This window comes from Lepus europaeus, chromosome 13 (genome assembly GCF_033115175.1).
Source record: "Lepus europaeus isolate LE1 chromosome 13, mLepTim1.pri, whole genome shotgun sequence".
In the NCBI taxonomy this organism is placed as follows: domain Eukaryota; kingdom Metazoa; phylum Chordata; class Mammalia; order Lagomorpha; family Leporidae; genus Lepus; species Lepus europaeus.
This window is the reverse complement of record NC_084839.1, coordinates 99,165,941-99,190,683: the sequence shown is the minus strand read 5'-3', so window position 1 is coordinate 99,190,683 and position 24,743 is coordinate 99,165,941. Positions and strand designations below refer to the sequence as shown.

General features: G+C 46.6%; 2 protein-coding genes across 5 annotated transcripts in view; one reads left to right on the top strand and one right to left on the bottom strand.

The window, feature by feature from the left end:
• Positions 1-228: 228 nt before the first annotated feature.
• LOC133772933 (E3 SUMO-protein ligase ZBED1-like) lies at positions 229-8,683 on the bottom strand. Of its 4 annotated transcripts, none has more exons than XM_062210087.1 (2): positions 8,555-8,683; positions 229-3,538 (listed from the first exon to the last, which is right to left on the bottom strand). In XM_062210087.1, exon 2 carries the CDS (start codon positions 3,476-3,478, stop codon positions 1,361-1,363), a length of 2,118 nt encoding a protein of 705 aa, XP_062066071.1. In that variant the 5' UTR covers positions 3,479-3,538; positions 8,555-8,683; the 3' UTR covers positions 229-1,360. The 4 variants fall into 4 exon arrangements, with proteins under 4 accessions (XP_062066071.1, XP_062066072.1, XP_062066073.1 ...); XM_062210088.1 differs by having other exon boundaries at positions 229-3,535; XM_062210089.1 differs by lacking the exon at positions 8,555-8,683 and adding an exon at positions 5,679-5,771.
• The window catches only part of LOC133772932 (armadillo repeat-containing protein 3-like), a 128,655-nt gene continuing 112,105 nt past the window's right edge, over positions 8,194-24,743 (top strand). The window contains exons 1-3 of the mRNA XM_062210086.1: positions 8,194-8,230; positions 13,802-13,876; positions 17,172-17,310. Coding sequence (XP_062066070.1) covers positions 17,189-17,310 — 122 coding nt within the window. The 5' untranslated portion in view covers positions 8,194-8,230; positions 13,802-13,876; positions 17,172-17,188. The remainder of the gene's footprint in view (positions 8,231-13,801; positions 13,877-17,171; positions 17,311-24,743) is intronic.

The window sequence follows — 24,743 nt, the reverse complement described above, 5'->3', positions numbered from 1 at the left end:
AGAGACACGGGCAACCTAAGACAGGAACTATGCCTCAAAAAATAAAAAGGGGAAATGCGGGCAGCCACAGGCAGTCGCTTTTGTTTACACTTAAACCTATGGATGGAGACATCCAGGCACAGACAATTAGGCTAAGGAGATTCCAGGGAGAGGCAGGAAGAACCATATCTCACTGCTAAACTTCTCACAAAAAATGATGCAGATAATTAGCCACACCTGAAACCAGCATTTATTACCTAGGTGTTTTATTATGCCATTGGAATCAATGATTGATAACATCTTGTGATCTGTTAAGCAGAAGAACTTCATCGGGAACTCTTTGGGAACTCTTTGTAACCCCAAAAGAATTTTAGATATGTAAATCCTCTGTGTGCCTTCTTGTGTACAACTGGTCATGTTTAAATACTACTGGACTTGTTGAATAAATGAGCCTTGATCAGGATTTGTCTTGGCTCCATTCTTTGTGTCCTTGTCCCCGCATTCCCACTCTGTTTCAGGAAACACGGTTCTTTGTGCTACAGGCCGGCACAGTCTACAAAGCAAATATTTGGCCAACATGAGATGACCATTTGCAGGCAGTACGACCAGAGATATCCCACACACGACAACATTTTTTTACCCAAATGTGTGCATTTTATGCTCATTAACATTTCTCACCAACAACCATAAAACCTGGGGGTTTATAAGAGATGCACGTGGCAATTAAAGAATCTTGTCCAAGTTTACACAGGAAGCAGCCTCGTGCTTTCAAGGAAGATGTGCACGTGCAGTAAGCTCATGTGTGATAACCAATGCTTGGGGGCGGTTCCTTGTGTCCCAACCTGAGCTCCGGGCATTCCTCCCCTTCATCCACCATGCCCAGGGCTGCAACAAAAGCCCTCCCAGGAAGAACATGAATTGCATGGAGGAAAAACATTCTGTGTGCTCTGGTTTGGGATTTGCAACTGCCAGACAGGAACTGGGTGCAGAGCTAATCTCCTGAGTCTCAAGGATAAGGAGAAACCCACAGAGGAAAATTCGTTTTGTGGGCTCCAAGATGCTCAGGGCCATGCCCTTCTTCCTTCTTCTCACCTGTCTCAGTTCACATGCCGTGCATTGTCTCTGAATCAACATGGAGCCAGCCGAGTCAAGATTTAGAGTGGAAGCATCCCCCCCCCCCCCCCGGGCCACACACACTACCAAAACTGAATCATGAAGACACAGAAAATCTTAATCTGACCCATTAGTCAAGACACAGAATCAAACATAAAGACCCTTCCCAGACAGACGAATCCAGAACCTCATGGCCTTACTGCCAACTCCCACAAGACTTTTCAAGATGAATTCATTGCAGTTCTCAAGCGATTGGAAACCATTGTCCCTATAAGAAGCTGGTGTCCCTGATGCCAAAGAAGGTGCCATTGGTGCCATCCCCCAGCTGGAACACCTGCTCCTGGTCCAAGCCCCACTCGCCTTCATCTTCATCTTGGGGTTCACCCTCAGCCCCAGAGCTCCGGGCATTCTCATAGAGAAAGATCTGCTCATCAACATGTGCGGGGGCCAGGCGGTTCCTCTTGGCACTGACCATGTTGGCCGATGATCCAAAGAGGCGCTCAGGAAAGACACGCGTGGCCGCCACACACCAGTACTTCTGCAGCACCTTGGGCAGGCCAGGGAAGAGTGCCAGGCGATCCGACCACCACTTGAGGGGGTCTTCGTGGAGGCCGAGCAGCTTCTGTGACTTGAAATTGCTCAGCTCCTCCATAGCCTGGGCGTGCCACTCTTCCTGGTCCTCCCCACAGTCCACGGGGCAGAAGATCTCAGCCAGCAGGTCGTGGATGGCGGTGCTGGATGGGGGTGTGGATGCCAGCGGGAGCTTCTTGGCTGGCGGCTCTTCAGGTACAGGGTAGACCTTGTCCTCCGCTGCTGTCGGCCCCAAGTGGGCATCCTGGGCCTTGTCGAGAAGACCCTTCAGTTCATCCACCACACGGTTCTCCACCTGTTGCCTCTTGAAAGCAGACAGGAAGGGCAGCCGCTTGTACCGTGGGTCCAGGAAGGTAGCCACGTTCAGGAACAGGTCCACCTCAGGGCTGTCCTGGTATGTCCTGGAGAGCTCCTTGGCAATGACCTCCTTAGCCATGCTGATCTCCTTGGGGTCCGTGTCCTTGGCACTGAGCGTGCTGTTCAAGAGCATGTGCAGAAGTGGCTTCACCATGCTGATGGCTGGGTACCTGGAGGTGGCCAGTGTCTCAGCCACTTGCTGGAAGGGCTGCAGGAGGTCCACCAGTCCCGCCACAGTGGTCCACTCAGCAGATTCCAGCATAAGGTGGTGGTTGTTGCTGTCCTCCACCAGCACAGCCGCTACAACCAACTGCTGCTCCTGGAGCCGCCGCAGCATGGCCAGCGTGCTGCCCCACCAGCACACGCGGTCACTCACAAGCATGCATGGTGGTGTGGCCACGCCCTGCTGCCTCTGCTTCTCATACAGGATGCACATGGCCACAGGCGAGTGCTGGAAGTACTCCACCAGCCTACGGCACCGGGAGAGCAGCCCGGCCAGCTTGGGCAACTGGAAGGCCTGCCGGATGGCCACGTCGAAGGCATGGCCAAGGCACGGCATCTGCACCGGGATGTCCAGCAAGGAGCAGGCCTTTGCCATGTCCCTCCCAGCATCGGTGGTGGCCCCAAAGACCTTGGTGCTGATGCCCCACTCAATGAAGGCCTCGTACAGCACACGGGTGATGGTCTCTGCCATGTTATCTTCCGGCACCTCGAAGGTCTTCAGGCACCGAGAGCCCATGGACAGGCCACTGGGGGAGCCCACGCCCAGGAAATGGGCCGCCAACGTCACGTAGGCTCGGTTCTGGCTGTGGCTCCTCCACGTGTCCGTGGAGATGCCGCACCACGAGGCATCAGCCAGCTCCTTGAGCACGGCTTCCCGCACCTCCCCGTATTTCTGTGGAATGGCCTTGCTGGTGAAGAATTTCCGGCTAGGGAGCTCGTACTTGGGGTCGGCTGTTCTCAGCAGCACCCGGAAAGTGGGCTCATCGACGATGGACGCTGGGTACAGCCCCTCGCAGATGAGCCCCAGGATGGCAGCTGTGAGCTCCTGCTGCTTCTTGCTCTCGTAGCTGTGGCCGGCCTTGGCAGGGGCCGTGGCGGTGGCCAGGGTGTCCGGTACAGACTGCAGGGAGGATGCTTCCGGTTTGAGTCTGGAGAAGGCAGTGGCGAAGGCCTCGCGCATCTGCTCAGTGTTGCTCTTGACAAACTCGCAGAACTCCTCGGGGTGGTTCTTCTCCAGGTGGTAGGACAGGTTGGAGGTGTTTCCAGAGTAGGCGATCTGCGCCATGCAGATGCGACAGTAGATCCTCTTCCACTGCAAGATGCATCCGTCCGCATCTGTGTCGAAGCCAAAGTACTTCCACACCTTGCTCTTGGCACGGGGGTGGGCCACCAGCTTCAGGTCTGCCTGGGGACCTTCCAGACTCTTACTCTCCATGGCTTGTCTGCTGGGAGCCTTGCCTTGCCAGTTGGACGTCCATTCATCCGTGCGGACCTGCTATGAAGCAGTGAGACAAACACAGCATGAGAAAAGGGACCCGGGTTCGCACAGGCACCCTGACCAACATGGCTCACACAGGAGGGAGCAGCTCCGTTTGGACTTAAAGGGGGCTGTGGCTCACTGGGTCAGGTTTCCTGGCCTGTAGCTTCTGCCAAGCCGAGGGCAGTGTAACACACAAGCCTGCTCTTTCTTCCAGCTGAATTCTATGCACATGTTCCAGGCGTAGGAAACATTTTTATTTTTACACATGGCAGTTCAGAAGGGCCATCCCTTTCAGCTCATTCCTCAGAGCAGCTGATTGCTATTGACTGTTTTTGAGGGCCCACAAGGAACTGGGCACACGGGAGAGCTGTACAGGTCATTTTGGAGGAGGCTGCTTGTATCTAGGGAACCCAAACACACCTAGGTAGACCCTGCACTGTCACTGTCCACTTTGCCTTAAGAGCAAAAACCCACATCCAATGCCACTGCAGTTGGAATTAAGCACATCTGAGAAGCAAAAGCAGGACTCTGCGTTCACTATGGAGATTATTTTAATTGGGGTAAGAGGCAGGAACACTTCTTACAAACTGTACATTGGAAGACAAATCTGTTTCAAACATCGCACGCTCTAGATTTCACATAATCTGTGATCTGTGACCATGGATTTCTCAACACATGTGATTTCTGAGGGCAGAAATATCACATCTGCTGTGCCCATCAGCATGTGACATCATCAGCATCTTGCTGTGATAATGTTGATGACCCAGAAGCCGGTGTCCCTGGGGTTCCTGTTGTTGTTGACAAATGTCCAGCAGCTCCAAGCTACCATTTTGGACTGTGTCCATGACTAAGGAGCCCAAAAATGAGGCTGGGTTTTCTTAAAACTGCTGGTTACATCTACAAGCTGTTGGAACATTAAATAACAAACTTGACCTCCCATGCATTTTCTGAGAATTTAGGGTATGTTCATAATCAAGCAAAACACATCTCACTAATGATGACGGTGGGTTGAAGAACCACTGAAGAGCAATTCACCACCAGGTATCTCGGAGCTAAGCCTTATCTGCAAACAAGGTCTACGTAAACATAAGAAAGGGTGTTGAGATGAGACCATCCTGCCTTAGAGTGGTCCCTAAATCAACTGAGAAGTGTCCTCATAGCAAACAGATGGGGAGATGAAGCCACAGAGAAACCACAAGAGGACAGAGAATGAAGAGTAGAAAGATGTGGACTCCTAGGGCCACCAGCAGCTGGAAGAGGCAGGAAAGATATATCCTCTCCCTGGAGCTTACACAGGAAACTCGACGCAACTACAATGAATGGAACAGAGGCATCAAAACACACACCCATCTCCCAAGCTGTAAACGGGACCTTAGTGGGCTATAGGGTTTTGCAGATTAATTCAGGGACAGATCTCAGGATGAAGCTGTCCCAGATGATGCAATGGCAGGTGTCCTTAAGAGGAGACCCAGAGGAGAAGCCAACTGAAATGAAGGCAGATACTGCAGGGGTGCAGCTACAATCCGAAGAGTCTGGAAGAGGCCATGAAGGTGTCTCAGTCAGCTTGCACTAGATGGCTTGCCCAATGCACATTTCTCACAGTTCTGGAAGCTGGAAGCCGGAAGCCCCAGACCCAGTTGTTCACAGACTGGGTTTCCAGTAAGAACACTATATTGGGCTCACAGAGGGTCATCTCCTGACTGTCCTCACATGGAAAGGAGAGCTCAATTATTCACCTCTCATGGGCCCCACCTCTAAATACTGGCACATTAGGGATCGGGGCTTCACAATGAAGGGCACAGAAAAACTCAGTCCATAAGAGAAGGATCCTTTGCTATGGTCTCTGGAGGGAGCACAGCCCTACGAGCACCTTGAGTTCAAACACTGGCATCTAGAATTGTGCAGAATACATATAGCTGTGGTTTTAAGTCACTCTGAGTGGTATTTGGCTATGGGGCTATGGCACCCCCGTGGAAACTCACACAGTGGATGTAAAAGGATAAAAGGTATCAGGAGTGTCCACGTTGCCCCAGTGATGGATGGGGGCCATTCTGAGACTTCCTCACGAACACTTACACCAGGCAATGCTCACTTTCATGCAGCGGTGCCTGCTGGAGACTTTATAGGATGATAACACTGCCATGTGCCTGATTACCTGAGCATTCCTGGTGGCAGCAGCTTCCCAAAGGTGGGACAAGGCCGCAGTTACTGTGATGAGATTCCAGTGTTCTCTTGTGTACTCTCCAGTTCCCTCCTTTGCACTTCCCTCCTTTGTGAGATCTTCCTGTCATATTACCACCATCGTCACTGCCATCATCACCATCACCATCATCACTGTCATCATCACTACCCTCATTAGCATCACCATCATTGTCATCAGCATCACCATTGGCATCATCACCACCACAACCATCATCATCTATGATCATCTTCATTCCTTCACGGGGACCACAGAGGTTCTATGGAGGCTAATTCTCTCACCATCATGATCATAACTCTCCCCACCACCATCATCATTTGGTGGAAAGAGGTTCTGGTATCTAGAGCAAAGCTTGATGGTCTACTACTACTATTACTATTACTATTAATTTTATTAGTAGCGATTATTTCAACAGAGAATTGATATGGTTGGTATTTGGCTAAAAGAGACCCTGGTACCTGGAATTTGGATTTATATTCCATTATCACCACCACTGTGATTGAATGAGCTTCCATTAATTTTATTAGTGGTAATTATTTCAACAGGGATTGGCATTTGGCTCAAAGAGATCTTGGTACCTGGAAGATTGATTTATATTCCATTATTATAACCACTACTCCCATTACTTGCTACCTTGTTCAACTCTGCACCTATACAATGAGCTGCCACATTTCTCAGATTTTCCTTCTGGGATTTGATTTAAAAAAAAATGGATCACAAGAGAGGACAGTGTAGAAACAATGTGGAAAAACCAGTTCCCTTTGTCATTCTGGGCAAGTTACTTTTTGTTGAAAAATGATAGGTAGGGCAGGTGTTTGGTGTGGGGATTAAGACCCAGCTTGTGGTGTCCATATGCCATATGAGAGGGTCTGAGTTTGAGTCCCAGCTCCAACTCTGATCCACCTCCCTGCTATGGCCTGGGAAAGCAGTAGAAGATGGCGCAGGTCCTTGGGCCCCTGCTCCCATGTGGGAGACCCAGAAGAAGCTCCTGGCTCCTGGCTTAAGATCAGCCCAGCTCTGGCCATTGCAGTGATTTGGGGGGTGAACCAGAGGATAGAAGACCTCTCTTTGCCTCTGCCTCTGTCCCTCCGAAACCCTGCCACACACAAAAAAATAAGTAAATCCTTAAAAAAAAAAAAAAAAAAAAACAAAGAATTTTCTCTGTGAACTACATGAAATGTGTTCTGTTTTTATTTAAAAAAAAAAAAAAAAACTCTGAAAACTGAATTTGCCCAAATGTTCTGCTTTGGGCCACTGCTTACCACTCACTAAACCACCAAGGCAGAGTACTCAGCCCAGCACCTGCCCATCCTGCACCTGCCTTTCAAATAACAATAAATAAATCTTAAAAAGTGCATAGGAAAATAGAATTTAAGATTTATTCTGATTCAAAAAATGTTTACAAAGATCTATTTTCAGTTTACTTTATAAGATTAACCCTACACTAAGTAAAAGAGTTTACACATTTGTTAAATACACAGAACAGAGGCATAGCAGTCTGCAGCCCCCTGGATGATTTTAATGTCTTAAAAGAGCACATGCAATTTTCAGATTCCAAGAATAAAATTGCCAGGTCTCCCATCCAAACTGGAACAGGCAAGGGTGGGAAATGAGGCGGGCTAATGGGCAATGACTAGCAGGTTCTGCCTCCAGTCAGTGTCAGGCAGGGGCGTGGAAGAGGGCCGGGTTTCAGGCACAGACAGGTCCCTTGTCCTGTCAGAGGTAGGCAGGGGCGGGGAAGCAGTTCTGGGCGCAGACTGGCAGTTCCTTCCTCCAGTCAGGAAGAAGTAGGGAGGGGGAACAGGGTGGGGTTCTGAGCACAAGCTCATACCAAGCTGCCGGTGCACCCCTTTCTCTCTTGGTTCAGTTCTAGGTCCGGTCAACTGCTGAGTGATGAGGAACTCCGGGCTTAACCAGAAAACACATTATATAAAAAGAACACATTTTACCTCACACTTAATTGTCATCTGCAAGTTTGCCAGTGTTTGCAACTCAAAGGAAAGTGTTTTTTCCAAGGCACAACCACAAAAGTGGCCTCTGACCGGAAGTGATTTTCTGCTGGCCAAGAGCTCCCCCAGAGTGACATCCCCAGCTCCCAGGTCCCACCCCACCCCCGACCCCGAGATACACAACTCCTCCAAGGCACTCTGCCCACCTTTTCCGGGCATGGCCTCTGCTAACTGACCCTGGGATGGGGAGCGAGGTGGGCCGCACGCACCCTCCTCCTCTGCCGCAGGCGCCCGGGACAGCCATGCAGAGCGCAGGGCCACAAGTCGAACCCAGGCAACGGGGACCGGCGCCTGAGGTCTGGAGCGCAGGGCGCAGGTGCCCGGGTAACCTTGGCCATGGCCCTGTGCGGACTCGGAGGATCTTGGAGACCCCGGCCCACGGCAGGTGCCAAGGGGGTCTTCCGGGTGAAGGGGCAGTGCTTGGGTAGGGGAGGAGCGTGCGCCCCACAAGGCCCCCGTGCCCTCTGATCCCGGCTGCTCCAGCGCTCCCACGCCAAGGTAAAGCCCCGCACCCACCCCTCACCACCTCCAGGCGCCGCCCAACCCCATCCTAGGGGTCTCAGGGAGCACGGAGCGCGCCCCGGGTCCAGCGCAGCCGCCTCCGCCACTGCGTCCGCTCCGACGTTAGAGCGCCACCCCGAGCCGTGCCCGCGCCCCCATGCCAAGGTCACGCCCCCGCGCCCACCGCTCACCACCTCCACGGTGCGGCCCAACCCCACCCCGGGGGGCTCAGGGAGCGCGGACCCCGAACCCCAGGCCCAGCGCAGCCGTCGCCGCCATTACGGCCCCACGCGGCCCGGCCCGCGCCACCCGCCGGCTCACCTAGCTCGGTGAAGCCCCCGCAGCAGCGACGCAGCGGCGGCGCCAGGGTCACTGCCGTCCCCGCCGCGCAGACCCGCAGGTCCGCCCGCGCCGCAGACAAAGGCGACATGGCGGCCCCAGCGCCGCAGCTGCCGCCACTTCCGCACCGCCCGCCCGCGGCGCTTGGCACTGCACTGCCGCACGGCCCGACGCGCCGCCCCCGCGCCCGCATGCCCGCCGACCCCCGGCCCTGACTGCATTCTCCCACACACCCCGCCTCACCCCCATCCCCGCCGCCTCGGAGCGCCGACCCCTCCCCAGAGCCCCTCCGGGAGCTCTGCTGGATGGCTGCCTCCGGCCAGGCCCGCGAAATCCTCCCCACAGCCCCGCCTAGGCCCTCGGTGACTGCAAGGACTGCAGATCGTGCACCGGGACCCCCTCCCAGATTGCTGAGTCTGCTTCCCCAAGTCCCCTCCAGGAGCTCCCCTTCCAGCTGGAAACCCCTTGCCCATTCCCTGAGCCCGTGGACCCACAACAGGGCCCCACTTGAACTGCAGACCCCTGCTGGGCCTGTGGACCCCGGCCCAGACCGCTTAACCACAGACACATCCCAGCGGAGAATCTGCGGGGTCTGCAGACCCCCTGATGTAGGCAGACTGGATTAGATTTGTGAGCTGGCAGACCACGCCTTTACCACGCCCCCTGTGTGATCTGCCCCTACCTGACCCCACCTGTATGCCCGCCTGCCAATCAGGCTACATAACCCTTCTTTCCCTATTATTGACCATTGTTACCCTTGTTGCCCTATGCCTTTGGGGCACCTGGCCTTTGGGCTGCCTGTGATCTCCGCCCATGATAAGCTGCCAGTGGTAGCTGCTCATAACAAAATGCTTGCTGCACGTGGCTCTTGACCTACTCTCTGCTAGGTAAAGATCTAGACTTCGTTTCTCATTTAGATCGAGCCCTCACTCCTATGCATTTCTCTCACTGAATAAAAAGCTTGAAAAATTTACCATGTCATCTGGTCTATTTGAGCCAATATTCAGAATTCTCTGAATTCATGGCAAGAGCCCACACAGCTTATTAATTTCAGAAATATTAATAAGCAAATCAGTATCACCCCTGCCTAAACCCCCACATAGATGGCAGCCCCCTACATCCTCGCAGGGACCCCTGCCTGGACTGGTGACCTAGCTCGCTAACCCCCACCCACCCCTGCCAGGACCTGTAGCATCCCCCTGGACTGCTGACCAAAGCTCTACCAGCGGACCGCCGCCCACGTCCCCACCAGGACCGTCCCCTGAATTGCAAGCCCCACCCAAACTCTGTTCCTACCATATACCAACACAGCCAACCCTCTGACCCCCTCTCTCAGCCTCTGCCGGGACCAAAGACCCCATGCCACTCCATCTGGAACTCAGTCCTGACACTGCCTGGACCTTACATGCCCCCATACCTGGACTCCAGACCCCCCCAAGCAGGCCATCTCACTCCCAAGAGAAAACTCTAGACCCCCAAGTCTGACTCCCCCACAACCCCTCCACTAAACTGTAGCTCCCCCCATTGAAACTTCAGACCTTCACTCAAACTTGGAACCCATTCCATTGTGGGACCCCTCTTCACCCCCACCTAACCACTGTGACTCTGTAGATTAACCCACGGATATCACCCCACCACCACCACCACCACCATCAGAACCCTCTGGAACCTGCCCCTTCCTAGACCCTACCAAGATCCAGTGAGGATCTTCCCCGTGAGGACCCAAGACTCTATACTGCACACTCTACCCCACGGGGGACTCTGGCCCACTATGGGAGCTGAGCCCCATGGACACATTTGGCCCACAGAGCTCTCCCCCGTAGACAGGTGGGATTTCCAAGTGGCTGTAATCAAATGCACAATAAAGGCAAAAATCTCGGTTTCTGGAGCTAGTGTTGGGAGCCTGGGAACCAAGTGGTTTAGGCAGGTTTGTTTCTTTTTTCTTTTCTTTTCTTTTTTTAAGATTCATTTATTTATTTGAAAGGCATAGTTAGAGAGGCAGAGCCAATGCGACAGAGAGAGGTCTTCCATCCACTGGTTCAATACCAAAATGGTCACAATGGCCAGAGCTGGACCTATCCGAAGCCAGGAGCAGGAGCTTCTTCCTGCTCTCCCACCTTGGTGCAGGGACACAAGGACTTGGACCATCCTCTATTGCTTTCTCAGGCCATTAGCAGAGTTGAATTGGAAGTGGAGCAGCTGGGACTCAAATGGGAGCCCTCTCTGTCTTTCTCCAAAGAAAGTTCTCATGTGTTTTAAGCGTTCATGAGACAGCCCACCAGCTTAATCTAGACAAAATCCTGCTACTTCCAGTTCCATAGCCGTTCAGACACCGTGTCAGACCAGCTCCAGAATTCGGCGGGGAGGGGTAGTTAGGGCATAGACACTTCCAGGAGGGGTTGGCTGTGACTCAGCCTAGCCTACTTTGATCTGCACACTGTTGTGTGTTCATTGGTTTTATGGCTGCCCCTGAAAGAACTCACCCAAAGCTGAAGGTGGTGAGGATTTCGCCAGGGCCCAGGCCTTCCTGGTGAAGGTGGGCCAGCATGGAAGCCCCTAGTGGCCAGAAGCGAGAGCACGGCAGGTTGGCAAGGGGACACCAGGTCATTTGGGGGCTTTTCATTTGTAAAGTGGGATTAGGTCCTTCTGCGTAGGAGTCCAAGACAGTGTTGATAAGTTAGTGTCTTCTTCTTTTCTAAACATTTATTGATTGATTGGTTAGTTTGAAAGGCAGAGCGAGAGATGGAGAGATACATCTGCCATTTGCTGGTTAACTTCCCCAAATGGCCGCAGCAGCAAAGTGTGAGCCGGACCGAAGCCATGAGATAGGAGCTCCACTCAGGTTCTCCCACGTGGGTACCACTTGCACATCTTCTGCCTTCCCAGGTGCATGAGTAGAAATCTGGATCAGAAGCTATAATAGTAGCTAGGACTCAGCACCAACCCCTAAGTTAATTTCCTTTAAAAGTAAAAAGGCCAAGAGGGAGGTGGGCATTGGTACTGGTGGTTGTGGTGACCTAGTAACAAATGACCTAGTGGTCCACATGTTCAATTCCTGACCTCAGCTCCTTGACTCCAACTTGCTACTCATGCAGATTCTGGGAGGCAGCCATGATGGCTTAAGTGACTGGGTCCCTGCCACCCACATGGGAGACCCAGATGGAGCTCCTGGCTCCCAGCTGTGGCCTGGCCCAACCCTGGCTGTTGTAGGCATTTGGAGGGGAAGGGGGTGAACATTGCTCTTGTCATCCATTTGGATGCTCCCTTTGGTTTAACCTATTGACCGTGTTTTATTTTCCATTTCTGTGTTTAATTCTTCCAAGTCACTGGCCCTGGGGCCAATGCAGGCAGAGGCTTGTCTCCAATTTAAATCTTATGAAAGGGTGCATGGCATGAATAGGTAGCCCTGGTGTAATGCTGGCGTCCCAAATAGGCAACAGTTCAAGTCCTGGCTGTGCCACTTCCCATCCAGCTCCCTGCTACTGTGTCTGGGAAAGCAGCAGAGGATGTCCCAAGTGGTTGGCTCCTGCCATACCCTTAGGAGACCTGGATGGAGCGCCAGGATCCTAGCTTTGACCTGGCCCAGGCCTGCCTGTTGCAGCTAACTGGGGAGTTGCTGGGTCACTCCCCAAATACTTACAACAGCTGGGGAAGCCGGGACCTCAATCCAGGTTTCCCATGCAGGTGAGAACTACAGGAAATGTCACTTACTGCTCCCTCCAGGGTTCTATCTGCAGTTTTCCATCCTAATTTTTTAAAAGAAATGGAAGCATTTTCATAAGCCCCTAAAAGTTCACAGAGCCTGGGCTCTGTGCCTTCTTTATTGGATCATTATTTATTGGATCATATTGGCCCTGTTTCTTTTTGGATTTTTTTTTAAGGGAAAGTTTGTGTATATGGCATAGTAGTTAAGGTGCCTCTGGGGATACTCACATCCCATAGAAGAGCACCTGGATGCAAGTTCTGGTTGTACCCCCGACTCCAGCTTCCTGCTAACATGTACTCTAGGAGGCAGCAGTGATGGCTCAAGGGGTCGGGTCCATGCCACCCACTTGGGAGACCTAGATTGAGCTCCCAGCTACTTGCTTTGACCTGGCCAAGCCACAGCTATTGCATATATTTGGGGGAAATTAGGAAATGAACCTGTTGCTTGCTCCATTGTATGCAACACAATGGTTTCTGTCCCAGCTCTATGTGTCATGGTCTTCCCATCTGTTCTCCCCATTCTGTCCCTGGTCCACTTCCTCCTGGAAGCCTTTATGACCAGCATCCACCTTGACACCATTTGATCTTGACCACCAGCCTCCAGGTGTTTCCCTGCCTGGTGAGTTTCCCTCCCCTACTGTAAGTGTGTGATAAGAAATCTGACTATGTGGTTACAAAGTTGGGGTGTTGGGTTCTGTGGGAGCATCCTGACCTCCCCTTGGGGAAGAAAGCAGGAGACTCAGATCAACATCCATGACATGTGTAACCCTAACTCTGCATTACAGCTCTGTTCTTGCAAGCTCAGCAAAGCATGGTGGATTAGCAGTTGTCCCTGTGTGTTCTAAATAGGCACTGGGTGATGCCCCACATCCTGAGGACATGGATGTGTTCCTTTGGGACTCTCCAGAACTTTCCTAGGAGTTTCTTCCTTGGGCTGCCCCTAACTTGTATACTTTCCCTGTGACAAAATAATAACCATGGGGCCGGTAGTGTGGTGTAGCAGGTAAGGCTGTTGCCTGTGGTGCTTGCATGCAACATAGCCACTGATTTGAGTCTCAGCTGCTCCTGTTTTGATCCAGCTCTCTGCTAATGCACCTGGGAAAGCAGTAGAAAATGGCCCAAAATGCTTGGCTCCCTGCACCCATGTGAGACACCTGGAAGAAGTTCCTGACTCCTGGCTTCAGATCAGCCCAGCTGCAGCCATTGTAGCCATTTGGGGAATGAACCAACAGATGAAAGACCTCTCTCTCTCCCTCTACGTCTCTCCCTCTATCCCTTTCTCTCTCTGTAACTCTGACTTTCAAACAAATAAATAATCTTTAAAAAGATGTTTGCAGGACAATGAAATTAAAAGGTAAGCTTATTTGGGGTCAACAATTCTAAAACCTGTGCAGAGAAGAGGCCTTCTGAAACTTGGAGGCAGCTGTGGTTGTGAAAACTATGCATAGATTTCAAGATTTTTTGGATTAAAAGGCATTTATCTTTCATTTCTGTTTTTTTTTTTTTTTCACAATGTTTTTGAAGCACCCCATACCCAGTGCGAGCTCAGGGAGATTGTTTGCTGTGTAGAAGATGGCAAAAGAAAAACACCTGGAAGAGGTAACTTAGAGCATTTGGAAAGAAATCTGTGTCTGAGGCACAGGATGAAACAAAGAAAAAGAATTAACAAACTGCTGAGCAGACAAAACTGTTGGCTAAAGTTACTAGGAGCTAGATTGGACCTTAATGCTGTAGAAAGACCTGTTCTTTTTTTTTTTTTTTTTTTCTCTTTTCCAAAATACCTACCCTGAGGATGCTGACCCATTCCCCAACCAATCCTTGCCTATTGTTCTCCAATATTCACCTGACGTCACTTGGTGGCTTCTCATGGGTGACTAATACATTCGTATGTTTCTAGAAGAAATCATAAAACTAAAATTACTTTCCTCAACCCTAAGGACATTGCCCTAAGCACAGGAGTGAGAAAAGAATAAGCCACATTATCTGGGGAAGATTCTAGATTAGAATAGATTTTCTAGAGTAGAACATTCTGGAGCCAGAGGTGCTGTAAAAACTTTGTCGGGAATATGAAAAAAAAAAGAAAGAAAGAAATGGTTCAGAACTTATTTTCAGCTATCTATGCCATGACCATTTCAGAAGGAAGTAGGGCACAAGCTATATAGAGACATATCAACAGATAAAAATCCTTTTATGACTTAACTGCTTCCAAAATAGGGTTAGAGCAAATTTGATGTGTGTAAAGATTCATAATTTACTCTGATAAGAAGCAAAGTTAAGATTATGGTTAGGGTTTAGTATTGCAGTGGGGATTAGGGTTAGGGTTTAGGGTTGAGGTTACAGTTTGGTAAATGTTAGAGTTAGAATTACCCAAACACTAATCCTAAATTTCATCCTAATATTAAACCCAAACTATATCCCTAATACTAATCTTAATCACTAATTCTAAACCTTAAACCTAACCCTAAGTCTTTATCCTAAATTCTAGCTCTAAAGCTAACCCTAACCTTAACCCTAACCCTACATCTTGACTTAACCATAACCCTAACCTCAACCCTGAACCCTAACTCTATCCCTAACCCTGACTCAACTCTAACACTAACACTACCCTAGCACTAAACCTAAAACCTAATTGTAGCCCTAACACTAAACCCTATCCCTAACCCTAACTGTAAATCTCAACCTAAACTTAAGCCTTGGCCATGCCCTAACACAAAGTGTAATGATCAACTTAACTTAATAATTAAACCTAATTCTAGCTCTATCCTTCAAAAATACCACTAAAATTGAACATAACACGAATTCTAGCATCGGCATTGTTCAATCCTAATCCTAAACCTAACCCTTGCTCTCTATCCTTGGCCCCAAGTCTCTACTAGTTCTGGACTTAGTCCTAATGCTAAATCTACCTGAAGCACTATCTCTGTGACCAATGATGAATTCTAACAGTAACCATATCAAATAACCTTAATCCTATTTGTAACCCTACACTTAACCCTGACTATAAGTTTGGACTAACATAAACCTAGGCCTTGGTCTAAAAGAAAAGTAGCCCTCAGCTTACCCCAAGCAACAAACATAAATCTTGTACTTACCGAACCCCAGCCAATAAAATTAAACATAACACTACAAGGAGCATAGGCCTAGCTCAAATCCTAACTCTAACCCTGATCCTAACTCTACCCATAAACACTAACAGTAACTCTAAACCTAAAAGTCAACCCTAACCTTAAACCCTAAATCTAAACCTAACTCTAACTCTATCCCTAACACTAAATCTTAACCCTAGCCCTATCCATAACCATAAACACTAAACATAAACATAATCCAAATTGTATCATATTCCTTGCTCTAACTCTATCACTAACCCTAGCCTTAACCCTATCTCTATCCTGAAACCCTAACCCTAACAGTAGCCCTAATCCCAACCCTAAACCCTAAACCAAACACTAACACTGACCCTAAACCTTATCCCTATCCCTAAACATAAACCTAAACCTAAACATAACACTTGACCTTGGCATAACACAAAGAATAACCATCAACTTAAGCTAAGCACTAAAACTAATTCTAGCCCTACCCCTCACCCTACCACTAAAACTGAATATAACATGAATTATAGCATAGAAATAGCTATAATTGTAATTCTAACCATAACCCATGCTATTGCCCTAGCCCCTAAGCCTCCCACTAGCCCTGGATTTAGCCTTAGTGCTAAACCTAACTCTCACATTATCTCTATCAACAAAGATGAATTCTTTTTTTTTTTTTTTTTTTTTTGACAGGTAGAGTGGACAGTGAGAGAGAGAGACAGAGAGAAAGGTCTTCCTTTGCCATTGGTTCACCCTCCAATGGCTGCCGCTGATCTAAAGGCAGGAGCCAGGTGCTTATCCTGGTCTCCCATGGGGTGCAGGGCCCAAGGACCTGGGCCATCCTCCACTGCACTCCCGGGCCACAGCAGAGAGCTGGACTGGAAGAGGGGCAACCGGGACAGAATCTGGCGCCCCAACCGGGACTAGAACCCGGTGTGCCGTTGCCGTTAGGCAGAGGATTAGCCTATTGAGCTACAGTGCCGGCCAACAAAGATGAATTCTAACAATAACCCTATTCCTTACATTAATTCTAATCTTAACCTAAACCCTAACAATAGGCCTTAGCCTAACACAAACTGTACCTTCAATTTGGCCCAACCACTAAAACTAATTCTAGCCCTTACACTTACCCTTATTATTAAAACTAAGCATAACACTAATTGTAGCCTAGGCCTAGCTCTAACCCTAACTCTAACCCTATACTATACACTAACACTACACTAACCCTAGTACTCAATCATAACACTAACCCTAACTGTAGCTCTAAATCTACCCTAAAAAAAACTCTAACTCTAATACTAACCCTAACTCTAAACCCTAACCCTAATATTAACCCTCACCCTTACTATTAAAACTAAACATAACACTAATTGTAGCATAGTGCTAGCACTAAATCGAACCCTAACACCAACCCCACACCATAATCCTAACACTAATTCTAACCCTAACACTAAACCTAACCCTAAACAAACCTTTACTCTAATCCTAACCATAAACCTAAACCCAAATACTAACCATCACCCTAACTATAAACCCCAAAACTAACCCTAAACCTATCACTAACTTAAACCCTAACCCTAATACTAACCTTAATCCCTAACCATATACTAATGCTGACAATAACCCTACCCCTAAACCTAACAATAACTCTAACTCTAATACTAAACCTGAACCTAACCCTAAACTTAACCCTAGGCCTAGGCTGAACACAAAGCATAACCCTCAAATTAACCCAAGCATGAAACTTAACTTTGGGCAATCACTTGTTTCCAATAACCCTGAAGTCTTTATGTTGTGTGTTACAGCATGCTTGGATCAGGCCATGTATGGGTATCGATCGGTGAACACTAAGGAAACTCACAGTAGTTGCCGTATTGCCAAGGAGAGACTATCTCTATTCCAAGCTGGCACCTCAGACACAACTATTTTTCAGGCACAATTCAGGTAAGCCACTTTGGAAGCAGTAAGCACTCTGCTTCAGAAGTGCATACACTGTAAGAACAAGAATAATGCTCCTCCCATAAAATCATTATGTTATCATAACTACTCAATACTTGGTCATGTCAAATACCAGTGATTGGCCCTAAGTCACTTCACTGAGTTTAGTCAGCTGCTCCATAGAACAGCAGTGACTGTGAGCTTTCAGGAGGACCCTCCATTTGGGAAACAGTCTCATCCCTACATAGCCATTTCAGTAGATGTTGTGCATGTGACTTTAGATGCCAACTGAGCATACCGAGGAGGCTCAGCATAGTACCTAGGTTCTCCTTGAGATACAGAACATATTCTCTGAACTCACAGGATCAACATGGCTACTGAAGTGTTCTCTTATCAGACATTCCAAGGTCTAGATCTGCATCAACTGTTCTGCCAGTAGCCTGTGGCTGCAAGGTATGTCATCTATTCCAACTGAAAACTGCTGTCAGTTGAATACCAAGGTGGTCTGGACTCCACTCTTTGAGAGAACTTTGGGACATCACTTGTTTCCAATAAACCTCAAGTCCTCATACAGCATACTCAATAAGGCCCAAGTCCAGGTGTTGGTTGGCCATTTTGGAAGCAGTGGGGCCACAATGCTGCTAAGAAAAGGAATAATGTTCTTGCCACAAAATCACTACATTACTGTAGCTACTCAATACTTAGCTGTGCTTAAAACAGGTGTTTGTCATGAAATTACTTTAGTGAATTGAATCAACTGCTCCAGTGAACAGCAGTGACTGCGAACTTTTGGGAGTACTCTACAGTTATGGAACAGTCAAGTCTATGCGTATTCATTTCAGTAGGCTTCCAGCTTATGACTGTGGATGAGAACAGCACACAGAAGACAATTAGCATGGGAACTGTGTTCTACTATACCAAATATGTATTTGAAATCATGGGGTCAACACAGCTCTCAGAGTATTCAACTATGCTATGTTTCATGCATAGGATCCATATAAACAACTACCCTAAACCTAACATTTACCCTATCCCTAACCCTAAACACACAGTAATCCTAACCAAAACATTAAACCTTAACATTAACACTAACACTAACCTAACACTATACCAAAACCCTATACCTAAACCTAACCCTCGCCCTAAACCTAAACCCTATCCCTAACACTAACACTAACACTAGGACTTTACCTAACACAAAGCCTAGTCCTAAACTTAACTCAAGCACTAAATCAAGTTCTAGCCCTAACCTTTACCCTAAGCACTACAACTAAACATAACATGAATTGGAGCACAGGCTAATGCTCACCCTAATACTAACACTAACCCTAACATCAATCCAAACCCTAAACCTGAACCCAAACACTAACCCTAAACTCTTCCCATATCACCAACACTAACCCTAAAAATAAACCTACATCACTCCCCTAGCTCTAACTTTAACCCTAAATCCTAATCCTAACCCTACACCTAAAACTCCCCTAACACTAACCCTTAACCTTAACCATAACAATAGCCCCAATCCCTAGCCCTTAACCATAAAACTAACCCTAATTGTAACCCTAACAGTAACACTAACTTCTAACTCTAACCCTAACCCTAACCCTAACCCCTGACCGTAACGCTAACCCTAACCCTAACCCTACCTTGGCTTAAATCAAGTGTAGCTCTCAATATAGCCCAAGCACTAAACATAATTCTAGACCTAAGCTTCATCCTAAGGACCAAAACTTAACATAACATGCTAACACTTACCCTAATCCTAATCCTAACCATAAACTTTATCCCTAAACCTAGCCTCTAAACTGTAAACATATCACTAAACTAACCCTAACCCTAATCTTAAAACCTACCCTAACGCTTACCCTATATCTTGCTTAACTCAAAGCCTAGCCTGCCAATTAGCCCAAACACTAAACCTAATTCTAACCCTAATACTCAGCCTAAGGACCAAAACTAAACATAACACAAACTGTAGCATGGGCTTAGCATTAATCCTAAACCTAACCCTAAATGTAGGTCTAAACCCTAACCCTAAACCTAACCTTAAAAATAATCTTAACCCTAAATTTAAATCAAACCATATTTCTAATGCTAATCCTAGCTCAAATTGCTAACCCTAACCTTAAACCCTAACCCTAAACCTAACCCAATTCCTAACACTAAATCCTAACCTTAACATTAAACCCTAGCCCTAACTATAACCTAACACCAAATCTAAATCCTATCCCTAACACTAACACTAATCCTAAACATAAACTTTATTACTAGCCCTAAACTTATCATCAACTCTAACCCTAACCCAAGGCATTTGCCTAACACAAAGCATAGCCCTGAACTTAGACCAAGCACTAATCCTATCACTAACCCTCTGATCAAAACTAAAAATAAAGCAAGTTGTAGTATAGGCCAAGCACTAATCCTAACCCAAACCTAATCCTAACCCTAATCCTAAGTGTAATCCCTAACCCTAACCATAAATGCTAATTCTAAACCTAACACTAACCCTAAAAATTAGCCCTAACCTGAATGCTAACCTCAACCTTAAATCTTAACACTAACCCTAAACTTAACCCTAATCCTAACCCTAAAAGTTAACCCTAACCTGAACTCTAAACCCAACCTTAAATGCTAACACTAACCCAAACCCTAACACTAATCCTAAACCCTAATATCAGCCTAACCTTAAATCTAAACCCTACCAATAACCCTACCACTAACCCTAACCCTAAACACTAACCCTACCCTAACACTAACCCAAACATTAATCCCTAACTCTAGCCTGAAACCTAAAACCTAATCCTTACCATAAACTTAAACCTAACCCTATCCAATTTCCTAAACCCAAACAGTAACCCTACACATAACATTAAACCCTAACACTAACATTAACCTAACCCTGAACCTGAACCCTATCCCTAACCCTAAGGCTAACACTAACCCTAATCCCAGCCAGAGGCCTTTGCCTATCACAAATCATAGCCCTCCACTTTGCCCAAGTGCTAAACCAAATTCTAGCCCTAAAACTCACAATAAGCACTAAAACTAAACTTACCACTAATTATAGCATAGGCCCACCTCTAATCGTAAACATACCCTACCCTAATCCTAACCCTAACCCTGATTCGAACCCTAAACACTAAACCAAAACCCGAAACTGAAACTCTAACCATATCACTAACCGTAACTCTAACCCTAAACCTAAAACCTAAACCTCACCCTAACCCTAAACCTCACCCTAACACTAAACCATAACCATAACACCATTCCCTAACCATAAATCCTAAAACTAACACAAACTCTAAACATAACTTCTACTTCTAAACCTAACCCTAACCCTAACCCAAACCTTTGACCTAACACAAAGTGTAGCCTTCAACTTAGCCCAAAAACTAAAGTGAATTCTAGACATAACCCTCACCCTAAGGACCAAAACTAAACATAACATGAGCTGTACATGGGCCTAGTTCCAATCTTAATCCTAACCCTAACATTAAGACTAAAACCTAACCCTAAACCTACAACTAATCCTAACTCAAAACCTTGTCCTCAACTTAGCCCAAGTAAACCTAATTCTAGCATTAAACTTCATCCTAAGGACCAAAACTAAACATGACATGAGGTGTAGCATTGTCATAGCTCTAAATTAACCATAACCATAACTCTAAGCCTATATCCTAACCCTAAACCAAACCTTAATCCTAACTCAAACTTTAAACCTAACCATAACTTAATGCTAACCTTAACACTAACACTAACCCTAACTATAACCCTAACCCTAATGAAATTCCTAACCCTAATAGTAATGCTAACCATAACATTAAACCCTAACCCTAAACCTAACATACCACTAAAAGTAAACCCTATCTCTAACCCTAACCCTAAACCTAACCATAACCATAACCATAACCTTAACCCTAAACATAAATAATATCCTTAACCTTAAGCCTATCACTAACCTTAGCCCTAATCCTAGGCCTTTGCCTAACACAAAGCATAGGTTAAACTTAACCCTAACTCTAACCTAACACTAAACACTAATGTTAACTCAAACCACAACCTAAATACTAACCCTAAGAAACCCTAAATACTAACCCAACACTAATCCTAATCCTAAAGCTGAACTCATACCATAACACTAACACTGAACCATAAACCCAACCCTAACCCTAACCTTAATCCTAAAACCCAACCCTAACCCTAAACCATAACCTAACCTTACTACATTAAAACCTATCCCTAACCATAATCATAACCATAACTCTAAATGCTAACCTTATCCCAAAATATAAACCTTAATACTAACAATAGTCTAAACCATAACCTTAATCCTGATCCTAACCCTAACACTACCCTAACACTAAACATAACATGAATTGTAGCATAGGCCTAACACTAACACTAACACTAACACTAACACTAACACTAACACTAACACTAACTGTAACATAAATCCTAGCCCTAATGTGAAAACCTAAATCTAACACTAACCTTAAATGCTACCCTAAAACTAACCATAATCCCTACCCCTTACCATAACCCTAAACCTTACCATTAACCCCAACCCTATCCCTAAAGCTAACCCCAAGTCTAGCCATAACCCTACCCCTAAAATTGATACTAACCCTAATAGTAAGACCAACCCTAAACACTAAATCTAAATATAACACGAATTGTAGCATAGGACTATCACTTAATCATACCATGACACTAAATAACCCTAACAAAACCCAAAATCCTAACCCTAACACCAACCCTAACCCTAACTCTAATACTAACCCAACACTAAACATCAACCCTAACTTTAAACACAACCCAAATGCTAACACTAATAAAAACCTAAACCCTAACTAACTCTGACCCTAACAAAACATTAACCCGGGCCGGTGCCGCGGCTTACTAGGCTAATCCTCCACCTTGCGGCGCCGGCACACCGGGTTCTAGTCCCGGTCGGGGCACCGATCCTGTCCCGGTTGCCCCTCTTCCAGGCCAGCTCTCTGCTGTGGCCAGGGAGTGCAGTGGAGGATGGCCCAAGTCCTTGGGCCCTGCACCCCATGGGAGACCAGGAGAAGCACCTGGCTCCTGCCATCGGATCAGCGCGGTGCGCCGGCCGCAGCACACCTACTGCGGCGGCCATTGGAGGGTGAACCAACGGCAAAAGGAAGACCTTTCTCTCTGTCTCTCTCTCACTATCCACTCTGCCTGTCAAAAATAAAATAAATAAATAAATAAACAAACAAACAAAACATTAACCCTAAAACTAACCCTATATCTAACTCTAAATCTAACTCTAACCCTAAACCTAGGCCTTGGCCTAACAAAACCAGTAGCCCTCAATTTACCCAAAACACAAAACTTATATCTTGACCCAATCCTCACCCTAACCAATGAAACTAAACATAACATTAAATGTAGCATAGGTCTATCTCTAATCTTAAACTTAACCCTAACCATAACCCTATCCATAAACTCTAACACTAACTCTAAGCTAAACCCCAAACTTAAACTGTGAACCTAACAGTAACTAACCATAAAGATAATGCTAACCATAACCCTACACTTTCTCTAATCTTAACCCTAACACTAAGTCCTAACTCTAATTGAACACTAATTCTTAACCCTAACACTAACCTAACATTAAGCACTAACCCTAAGCCTAACCTAAACCTTAAAGCTAACACTAACCCTAACAATAACACTAACTGTAAACCCTAACACTCACCCTAACACATAACCTAACCATAACCCAAACCCTAATAATAAAGCTATTCCTAACTCTAACACTAAACTATAACTCTAACCCTAACTAAAACTTAAACCTTAATCCTAACCCTAACCTTAACACTAAAACTAACCCAACCTTTACCCTAACTCTAATCCTAAAACTAAACCTATACCTTAACCTTAATGCTAAAGCTAACCCAACCCTAATGCTAACCCTCACCTTATCCCTAAACTCTAATGCTAACTCTAACCCTAAACCTAAAACCTAATCCTAATCCCTATTGCTATTCCTAAAACTAAACCTAAACCTAACCCAAAAACTTGGGCATGGCTTAACATAAAGCATAACCTTCAACTTAGCTTAACCACTAAACCGAATTAAAACCCTAATCTTCAATATACCACAAAAATTGAACATAATATGAATTATAGTACAGGCATAGCCCTAATCCTAATCCTAATCCTAACCCTAACACTTGGCCTATCCCTGCTCCTAAGTCTCCTCTAGCCCTGGACCTAGTCCAGGTTTAGTGGTAAACTTAACTCTTGCACTATCTCTATCACCAATGATGAATTCTAAAAATAACCCTTACTGTCATATAGCTCTAACCTTATTCCCAACACTAACCATAACCTAATCATAAGTCTTGGTCTAACACAAACTGTAGCCCTCAATTTAGCCCAAGCACTAAACCTAATTCTAGCCCTAATGCTCAACATTTATTATTAAAAATGAAATAACACTAATGGTAGCATATGCTTAGCCTTAATCCTAATCCTAACACTAACCCTAATACTCAACAATAACCCAAACCTGAATGCTAAATGGTAACACTAAACCCTAACCTTAACACAAACTCTAACCCTAACCCTAAACCTAAAATCTAACCCAACCCAACACTAATCTCCAACCCTAACCATAACCATAACACTAAACGATAACCCAAACAAAAACCAAAACACTAACCCTAACTCTAACACTAACCTAACATTAAACATCAACCCTAACTCTAACCATACCTAAACACTAACATTAACAAAACCCTAAACTAAAAACACTAACCCTAACACTACACCCTAAACCTAAATACTATTAACCCTAAACCTAACACTTATTCTAACCCAAAAACTAACCCCAACCCTAACCCCTAACCCCTAAACCAATCCCTAACCCTAACCCTAATTCTGAACCTAACCTTTTTTTTTAAAGATTTACTTGATTATTTGAAAGTTGAATTAATACAGAGAGAGGGAAGGAAAGGCAGAGAGAGACAGAGAGAGGAGTCTTCCATCCGCTGGTTCACTCCCCAATTGGCTGCAATGGCTGGAGCTGTGCCGATGCGAAGCTGGGAGCCAGGAGCATCCTCCAGGTCTCCCACACGGGTGCAGGGGCCCAAGGACTTGGGCCATCCTCTACTGCTTTCCCAGGCCATAGCAGAGAGCTAGATTGGAGGTGGAGCAGCCAGAACTCGATCCAGTGCCCAACTGGGATGACAGCACCACAGGCTGTGGCTTTTCCTGCTATGCCACATGCCAGCCCCAACTAAACCTAACTTTTACCCTAAAGCTATCAGTAACCCTAACCCTGAACCTAAACCTAACACTATCCCTAAATCTAAGACTAACCCTAACCCTAACATAATATGAACTATACCTTAGCTTAGCTCTAATCCTAAACTTAACATTAAGCTAACCTTAATCCTAAACCCTAACCC